The sequence below is a fragment of the Synchiropus splendidus genome, chromosome 4 (assembly GCF_027744825.2).
Source record: "Synchiropus splendidus isolate RoL2022-P1 chromosome 4, RoL_Sspl_1.0, whole genome shotgun sequence".
NCBI lineage: Eukaryota > Metazoa > Chordata > Actinopteri > Syngnathiformes > Callionymidae > Synchiropus > Synchiropus splendidus.
The window spans coordinates 2,512,064-2,520,982 of NC_071337.1; the positions used below are offsets into that span (position 1 = coordinate 2,512,064).

The 8,919-nt window shown below is 55.9% G+C and overlaps 1 protein-coding gene across 3 annotated transcripts; it reads right to left on the bottom strand.

Moving 5' to 3' along the window:
- Positions 1-383: 383 nt before the first annotated feature.
- On the bottom strand, positions 384-5,729 carry hcls1 (hematopoietic cell-specific Lyn substrate 1). Of its 3 annotated transcripts, none has more exons than XM_053861437.1 (15): positions 5,219-5,729; positions 4,983-5,154; positions 4,595-4,742; positions 4,464-4,537; positions 4,084-4,207; positions 3,908-4,018; positions 3,517-3,571; positions 2,075-2,185; positions 1,955-2,010; positions 1,818-1,887; positions 1,598-1,746; positions 1,095-1,265; positions 848-995; positions 707-775; positions 384-642 (listed from the first exon to the last, which is right to left on the bottom strand). In XM_053861437.1, exons 3-15 carry the CDS (start codon positions 4,676-4,678, stop codon positions 509-511), a joined length of 1,356 nt encoding a protein of 451 aa, XP_053717412.1. In that variant the 5' UTR covers positions 4,679-4,742; positions 4,983-5,154; positions 5,219-5,729; the 3' UTR covers positions 384-508. The 3 variants fall into 3 exon arrangements, with proteins under 3 accessions (XP_053717412.1, XP_053717413.1, XP_053717411.1); XM_053861438.1 differs by having other exon boundaries at positions 1,095-1,259; positions 4,595-4,678; positions 5,219-5,728; XM_053861436.1 differs by having other exon boundaries at positions 4,595-4,678; positions 5,219-5,727.
- Positions 5,730-8,919: the final 3,190 nt, after the last annotated feature.

The following is an 8,919-nucleotide window of genomic DNA, read 5'->3' on the forward strand; positions in this document are numbered from 1 at the left end:
GCGAAGACTGGAGCAGTTCCGTGGCAGCCCACTAGATGGCACCCTCCGCTCAGTGATCTTCAGCCTCGACCAACTGCTTCAACATCAGTCTCTTACAACCCAGTACTGAGCAATGAAACTGAGGACACCGACTCGTGAAGCACCGCCCGCCCCTCACAGACATGGCTGCCTGATGTGGCGGCTCCGCCTCATCAGAGGCAGAGCAGCGAGGCAGGGTTGAGATGGACCGAGAACAGATGGATCCTCTGGCAGCGGATCTCCAGAGCAGAGAGACGCAGGGCCAAGTCTAGCCCCCGGGTCAGGTGCATCACTGAGGCGTCTCTGATCAACGACCACAAGGTGGCGCTGCCAGACACAGAGGCTACAGAGATCATTTTAGACTTTAATCAATCGTTGCTTCGCGTTTGCTGTTCAGCAAGCTCTGCAGCAGCAGATCCCTCAGACATCTCCTCAGTCTCAGTCCTTCAGGTGACCTTGAGCCCCGGGCTTCACCCTGGTCGCCGACCTTCTAATGAAGCTGCACATAAGCGGCAGGGAAGAGACCGAAGTGGCCCCGACACTGGCCCCTCCACCAGCCCTCGTCGATCATCTCGATGTTGGTGATGACGTCATCGGGGTAGAAGGAGAGCTCGTCGTCGCCTTCTGTGGACAGACCAGAGCGTGACTCACAGGTGCGGCGAGAAGGTGAGGACAGAGAGAGACGGACCTCCGGTGTAGTCATACAGCGCCGTCGCCGTGAGCCCGGCCAGAGTGTCCTCGTAGTCTGGCTCTCCATCTGGAACACACACGGCTCTTCAGAGCAGCTGCAGGAGGTTGAAGTAGAGCTAACGGGGAGTCGCAGGCTGACCTGAGGGAGCAGGGGGCGGGGCTTCCAGGACATCTTCATACAGCTCCTCGCCGTCTGAACATCGGGTAGGAAGAGGAGGCCCCAGGGCGTCAAGAGAGTCTTGGGCACGTGGAGGCAGAGGCGGGACGTCGTCGTACTCGGGTTCCTCCTGGAGTCGACAGGAGACATGAACCTTCTCAGCGGAAGGAAGACCTCCAGGCTGCTCACTTCTCCAGGTGCCCAGCAGCACCGAGGAGCTCCTCCTCACCTCGATCTCTGGCAGCTCCTCCACTTCTCTAGTGTGGGGCTGGAGCTCTGGACGCGCCTCCTCCTCAGGCTGAGGAACATCTTCCTCCTCAGGCTGAGGAACATCTTCCTCCTCGGGCTGAGGAACATCTTCCTCCTCGGGCTGAGGAACATCTTCCTCCAGCTCCTGCTTCTGCAGGACTCATGCTCAGAGCACCTCAACACACCCTGCAGTGTGTGTATGTTCTTGTACTTCTATCTTTGTGAGGACCTGTATGTGTTTTTCATCCACAGAGTGAGGACATTTTGGCCAGTCCTCACTTTGTCAAGCCTCATTCTGAGGGTTAAAACTACAAAATAGCTCAGTTATTATCATTGGGATTTAGTTTGGTTAGGAGTAAAGGTTAAGTTGAGCCATGTGCTTTAGATGGTTAGGGGGAGGGGCTGGGAAAAGGGTGGTGTCAATGACGGTCCTCGCTAAGATAGGAAGACAAACGTGTGTGTGTGTGTGTGTGTGTGTCCCACCTGCTGCCGCAGCAGCGCCTCCTCTCTCTCGCTCCTCTCCCTGGCCCTCCTCCTCGCTCGCTCCTCCTCCACTCTCCTCAGGTTCTCCCGGTCCGAGGCCCGAGCCAGGCTCTCGAACTGAGCCTTCAGCTTCCCTGCACCTGAGCTGGCTGCAGAGGGTGCCACTGGTCAGCAGGGCAGCGGAGGCACAGACACACACACACATACAAGAGGGACTCACAGGCCTCGAAGGGCTGGGTCTTCTCGTAGGCCGAGGAGGGCGAGTCCATGTCAGAGAAGGCGGCTGCGCTCTGACCACACAGCTCCAGGTCAGAATCTCAGTGAGCCCCCCACACCACTCCCCCCTCGCCCACTCACCTTATCCATGCGGTCCTTCTGCACCCCGTAACGGCCCCCGAACCCGGCAGAGTAATCTGGACCGGGAGACGGGGTTTGAAAGTCAGAGTGGGCTGGATGATGTCATCAGCTGGCACTCACCTCTCTGAGACTCGTGTTTCTCTGTCTCTCCTTTGTAGTCGAATCCCAGCGCAGACTTGTCCACCTTCTCCCTCTCCACGCCGAACCTCCCGCCGAAGCCCTTTGAGTAGTCTGGGGAGGACATGTGACTCAGACGATCTGCCAGCAGGGGGCGACCTCTGCTGCTTCACCAACACTGAGGAACCCCTCCCTGGCTTTGCTACAGGCGCTGACCACTGCTGGAGACACCCCCCACCTGACCCCTGACATGACACAGCCAGGTCACAGTGGGGTCACAGTCACAGGAAGAGGTCAATGTTCTGACACGCAAGAGTCACAAACAAGCAGGAAATAGTGAGGGGGACATTCTGTCAGGAGAAAGCATACGAAAGAGTGCCAAGAGAAGAGATGTGGTATTGTATGAGGAAGTCTGGAGTGGTGCAGGACATGTGTGTCAGGTGTGAGACAGTGGTGAGGTGTGCTGCAGGTGGAACAGAGGAGCTCGAGGTGGAGGTGGGACTGCACCAAGGCTCAGCTCTGAGCCCCTTCTTGTTTGCCATGGTGATGGACAGGTTGACAGAAGAGGTTAGACAAGAAGCCACTTGGACCATGATGTTTGCAGATGACATTGTGATCTGTGATCAGAGGGAGCCAAGTGGACAGGTGAAGTTGCAGGATGCAGAGATAAAGAAGGTGGTGGGTTTGAAGTACTGAGGCTCAACTGTCTAGGGCCATGGAGCGTGTGAGGAAGAGGTGAAGAAGAGAGGAGAAAAGTGTCAGGTGTGATGTGGGACAAAAGGGTGTGGGCAAGGATGAAAGGGAAAGTCTCCAAAAGGCTGGTGAGGCCAGCAACGTTGTATGGTTTGGTAACAGTGGCACTGAGGAGAAGACAGGAGGCTGAGCTGGAGGTAGCAGAGATGAAGATGCTGAGCTTCTCTCTGGGAGTGAGCAGGATGATGATAGGATCAGAGGGACAGCACATGTGCTCAGGTGTTTAGGAGACCAAGTCAGAGAGGCTAGATGGAGATGGTTTGGACATGTACAGAGGAGAGAGAGAGAGAGAGAGAGCCAGTACATTGGTAGATGAAGATGTTGAGATGTTGGAACTGTCAGGCAGAAGGTGGAGAGGAAGGCCACAGAGGAGATTGATGGAGGTGGTGAAGGAGAGCATGAGGTTTGGAGGTTTGAGAGAAGAGGAAGCAGAGGACAGGGGGAGATGGAGGAAGATGATCCGCTGTGGCCACTCTTAAAGGGAGAAGCCCAAAGGAAAAGAAGAAGAAGAAGACAAGGATTCTGTCAGGCTGGAGAATTCCTGTAAATCTGACTAACATTTGAAGCTCAACATGAACGATCAAGGCTGGAGGACCTTCTGAGCCTGAGTTCAGCACGTGAGTCGCCTGCAGACCAGGCTGAAGCCCCGCCTCCGACAGCAGCAGGGGTGGCGGGCGCCAGCCGGCACTCACCTCTCTGGGACGCGTGTTTCTGCACCACTCCTTTGTAGTCAAAAGTCAAGGCAGACTGCAGAGAGAACAGAAGCCATTTTTCAAAGTTTGACTCACCAGGTTCAACAGTAGGGGGCGACACATAATAACAAGCCCTGACACTCGGACTCAGGTTCTCACTGGGACCTGCTGACCAGTATCACCATGGCAACAAGAGCCAGGTCACAGAGTTATTGGGACCAGAACAAAGGTCTTGATCGTGAACAGGAAGTGCAACTCCCTTCAAATTAAAAGCCTAAATCATCATCAGATCAGAGCCTTTAAATTGTTGTTTCAACACTGTGTTTGAACCAAAGCACACGTCCCATACTGCACCGCAACAGTTACACAGCCAGCGTCAGTGACCCCTCACCTTGTCCACTCGGTCTTGCTGGACGCCATATTTCCCGCCAAACCCTCGCGCAGCGTCTTTCTGGGACGAGTGCTGCTCCACCCGCGCCACATAGTCGTGACCCACAGCGGCCTGCGGCGGACATCAGGCGAGTGAGCGACCTGGTGGCCCGGTCAAACTCCGGTTCAGGCCCAAACCTTGTCCATCCGGTCTCTCTCCACTCCAAACTTCCCGCCATATCCGTAGGAGGCCTTGGGAGTCTGCTCCTTCTGCTTCCCCTGCTCGTGCTCTGAAGCCACCGTGTGTCTCAGCTCAGCCACGCTGCAGGGGGCGACAGAGTTCACACACGTTTCAACAGCGCCGACTCTCTGCACTGACTCTCAGTTCAGCTGGGCTGCAGTGAGATGATGCCGCTGACATCATCCGGTGGCTCGGCTGGGCCTCCCTGCAGCTAGGAACCAGACTCTCACCGCTGGCTTCCATTTTAGGAGCTGCGCTGTCGACGCCTCGTCTCACTCGCTCTCACTTCCTCTTCCTGTTGAGCAACTTCCTCCAGACGTTCCTCCACGTCACGTACCTGATGGGCTCCTTGCGGCCCGAGCCCTCGATGGTCTTGGCCCCCCACCTCTGCTCCTGCTCCGACACGTCATTCTGGAAGACAAGTCCAGAGTGAGCCGGGTCCAGGCCGGACCTCGGGGGCAGACGGACCTCAAAGTCGGGGTCGGTCTCCCAGTCGTCATCCCTCGCAGACGCCTTGACGCTCACGCTGTGGCCGGCTGTTGACTTCCACATCTGGAGTGGAGACACATGTGAACACCCCCCAACTACAGCCAGCAGAACAGGAAGTGCAGAGAGGCTGCGCACATGAAACCAGTGCAGAGAGAAAGAACACGGTGAAATGTGACATAGACTGAAGCCTAGTGTCTTCAAGCAAACCAAACTAAAGCAGCGCCACACCAACATCACTTGTGGAGTCACGGCTGTAACCCGCGCTGCCGCACTGGGCATCACCACCTGACCTCTGAGGAAGGTCCACTGACCTCTGCTTCAGCAGCAGCAGCAGCAGCAGCAGCAGCAGCAGCAGCACAGCTCCTACCTGGAGGCGGCAGCAGGGAGCAGGACACGGGAGAACTTCAGGAGATCCGCTGGAGTTCGAGGAGGCGACCGACTTGTCAATCAGCTCTTCTCGGCGTGAACGCGCATGTGACGCACATGGCCGCGCACTCGCGTCACTCAGCTGGAAACTCCAAACATGGCGCCGGACAAAGCTGCGAAACACGGAAATGAGCTGCGAAGTTGCAACTTTTCTGCTTCAAATGATCAACTTATTACATGAGGTTATGACGCTGCGCCCAAGCGTCAGTTTGGGGGGAAGCTGAAGAGAGCCATTGCCCCACATATTTGAGTTGACATTCCCGCTCCACTGCCGGTGTTGAGAGGCTTGCGTGTCAGTCAGTTTAAGAGCATCAGACACCCGTCACCGGAGGGAAAGCGCAGTTCGGTTTGACGCAGCTCCAATAGTCTGTTGCACGGATACTTCAGTCCTTACGGTAGACCCCCGACTTCACCAGAACAAAGTCTAAAACCAAAACAAAAATCGTAATTCATATTCATGTTGAGCAGGTCATGATCTACAAATAAGCGATGTTTCGAGCAGTTTTACGTTAGAAATATTGATTTTTTTTTTTCGAATGATACACCATATTATATGACAATAAATCCATATTTCCACAGTAAGATGAAGGAGACTTTACTGATCTATAGTTGAAGACCTGCTCAACATGAACATGAGATCAGATTACCATCATCAAGGACTTTGCTATGACGGAAATGAACGAACCTGCAAACCTGAGTGTAACTCTGAAGTCAGACTTCAGAGTTCAAGACTGGGCTATTCGCGCCAAGACCTTCAGTAGCGGCTGTAAATCACGTGATCGCAGTTTTGGAGAGCTCAGCGGAGGTGAGAGGAGGCTTTCGTCTGGGAAACCGTGTAGGAAACCTGCATTTCACAGTGGGACCTGCTCATGCTCTTCATGCCCAACAGGTGCCGCCAGTGCGTTTATAAACTGCGGCTCGCTGATTCTGCCTTTTGGAGCGTCCTCGTTTGTTCGCCCCGTGACCCAGAGGTGAAGGTCAGCGGTGGGTCTGAGCATCAAAAGAGTCTCAACATGTTCTGTGGAGACCTGACTCCTTTGAGATCGTTCCACCGATGAAGACCATCCGTCTTCACAAACCTTTGGAGAAAACAATCTGCTCTGTCAGTGGAAGACTTCCATGGTGGCTTGACAGTCCATCCTCGTCCATGACCCTCTTCTGCTGATCCACGGCCAGGCTCCTTGTCTTCAGCCGTTCTCCAGCAGCAGAGCCAGGCTTCCTCCAGTCCAAACACGAGACTGAGCCTCTTTACCACAGACATCAGCACCACGTCTCCCTGGTTTGGAAGTTCCCAGATCACATCTCCACAACAACTGCACCGGTCAGAAGACTCTGTGGCCTTGGTGATTTGACTAGCAGACCTGGAGATCACTACTGAACTGACCTTGGCTTTGACAGGGTTCCCCCTCAGACGGGTCTGACCACAGCACAGGTGACCCACTGGGCCGCTTCCAACCATCCCTGAACCCGGCAGAACAGTGGCGGGAGAAAAATGATCCTGCGGGTCTGATGAAGAGGTCCAGAGTTTATTGGAGGTTTGAGGGGGAAAAACAGCATCCAAGAGGAGCTGGGTCGGACTCACCAGAGTCCAGAGGTTTTGGGTCGGCTCATTGACCATCTGTGGGTCTCAGACGGCCGAGCAACGCGGCACTGAGAACACGGCGCTCTCTTCACTGAACACACACTTGGATACATGTCTGTCTTCAGAAGCCTGGACTGGTGAAGCTGTGTGCGCTGGTTGGGCTGGAAGAAAAACCTTTCGAGGACCGGTTTGGACACCCCTGAAGTGGTCACCCCTGAAGTAGCCCATGGTTGCCAAGTCCAGAAGATGTTGAAAGCTCACCCCAGCTGGGTTGCAAACAGCTCTCTCCAGGTGGAGAACACGCTCAGGCAGCCACTGAAACCCATCAGCGGTTCCCAGCCCTTTTAAGCGGCATCACTCAGACATCAAAGGACTCACAGGCATCAAATGGGAGCAAGACTCCCAAATAAAGCAGGCGATTTATTATAAAAGGGGTAATCACAGGCCTGCACTGGTATGGTAGGTGGTGGTCGGCCCCCACCTGAGCTCAGATCTGCCAAAACAGGAAGAATCGCAGGACCAAAGGGATTAGCTCCCCACACAGACCCACGGCCAGATGGAGGGGCTCCACGGCGACCCCGGCGAGAAGCCCAGGGTCAGCTGGAACAACACCATCATGGTGCACACGTACAACAAGGACGGCACCAACAAGAAGACGCTGGAGGTGGAGGACCGCGACAACATGCGAGGCCAGATCCGTCAGGCCATTTCCGAAGACAAGTTTGCTCAGATCCAGAAGAAGGTCTTTGAAAAATGGGGGCTCTTGGACAACGAGGTGTATGTCAAATGGAAGCTGGTCAACAATGGCACGTCAGAAGCCTCCACCCCGCCTCCCGACTCCGAGCCCTCCACCTTCTCTGCGCAGCAGCAGCGGCGGGCCTACAAGCTTCGGCAGCAAGGGAAGGACGAGCGACTGGTGTACATCGAGTCGGAGCCGGCGGCGTCGGCCCTGAGGAGGAAGGCTCAGTCCAGCACCTGCCCCGTCGCCAAGAAGTCCTTCATCCTGCGGCAGCGGGGGAAGCAGGACAAGGTCATCCACATGGAATTAGAGGACCAGACCACGAGCCTGGCCACGCCAGCGGCGCCACTTACCACCGCGTCGCTACCCAGGACGCCCGTGGAACGCACGCTGACGCCCCTGGACTCTGAAGTGTCCTCTCCCCTCAACACCTGGACCCCCGTGATGACGCCCGTCCCTGCTCCAGCCGCCGCCATGAGACCGCCCACCCGCAGCGACCACCAGGTGCTGTTTGACAAGTTCAACCAGAGCTTGGACCAGATCCCTGAGCTGGATCTGACCCCGCCCACCGCCCTGAGGCAGAAGGACACCAGCCTCCCCAACCAGGACGCTTTGCTGTACGGGATGAAGACGGCGGAACAAAAGAGAGTCGAGGAGATGAAGAGCGCGCAGCAGATGGAGGAGATGTCCCGGATGAGGGCCGCTTTGGCCCAGGCCGAAGCCAACCTGGAGCTCCAGAGACAGCAGTGGGAGAAGGAGAAAGCCAGCCTCTTTGTGAGTCAGAAGAAGGAGAAATCCAGCCTCATCGCGGCTCTGACTCAGGCCCACAAGGACCTGATGACGGAGAGGAAGGCCTGGCAGGACGAGAAGTCCTCTCTGCTGCACAAGCACGAGAAAGAGAAGGCCGGCCTGATCGTGGCTCTGGACAGGGCCCACAAGGACCTCATCAACGAGCGGAAGGAGTGGCAGAAGGAACGGGCCTTGCTGCAGTCCAAGCAACAAAAGGAGAAGGCGTCGCTCATCACCGCACTGGACCAGGCCATCAAAGACGCCATGAAGGAGCGGAACGGTGCCGCCGCCAAAAGAAGCTCTCACTTTTGGCAAAGCAGTAGAAGAATGTGTCCTATTTAGCCGCGTGAGCGGAGCTGTGGCTCGGGACCTGGAGGCCAGATGACGACGGACTGAAGCTCCTACTGTTGCTCTCCGGTTGATCCGGTTTTAGGTCTGGAAAATTAACATTTATTTTTGTGAATAAATAATGTATTCTGCTTCGTCTGGACACCCCCTGATGCAAGCCAGAGGTGGGAGGGTCATGAAGGACTGACCTCTGTGTGAGAAGCTCGGGTGGTGTGAAGCAGGACTGGCTCTTGTGGTTTAACAGAGCTGGGACCAGACTGGTGTTTGCGAATGCCTCAGCCTTCACACTCTGAGGTGACTGAAGTCCGGATTACAGTACGGCAGGGGGGAGGTCGACCATGGGCCGAGGTCTGGACTGACGTGACAGCCGAGTCGAACGGGCCCCGGGACTCCAGGACGGGGAGTGGGGAGGCAAGGGTC

Coding starts and splice junctions, on each gene's coding strand:
- hcls1 (XM_053861437.1), bottom strand. CDS start 4,678: ATGTGGAAGTCAACAGCCGGCCACAGCGTGAGCGTCAAGGCGTCTGCG. Junction 4,019..4,083: donor AGAGAGACCGGATGGACAAG/GTTTGGGCCTGA, acceptor TGTCCGCCGCAG/GCCGCTGTGGGTCACGACTA. Junction 996..1,094: donor AGGAGCTGCCAGAGATCGAG/GTGAGGAGGAGC, acceptor TGTCGACTCCAG/GAGGAACCCGAGTACGACGA.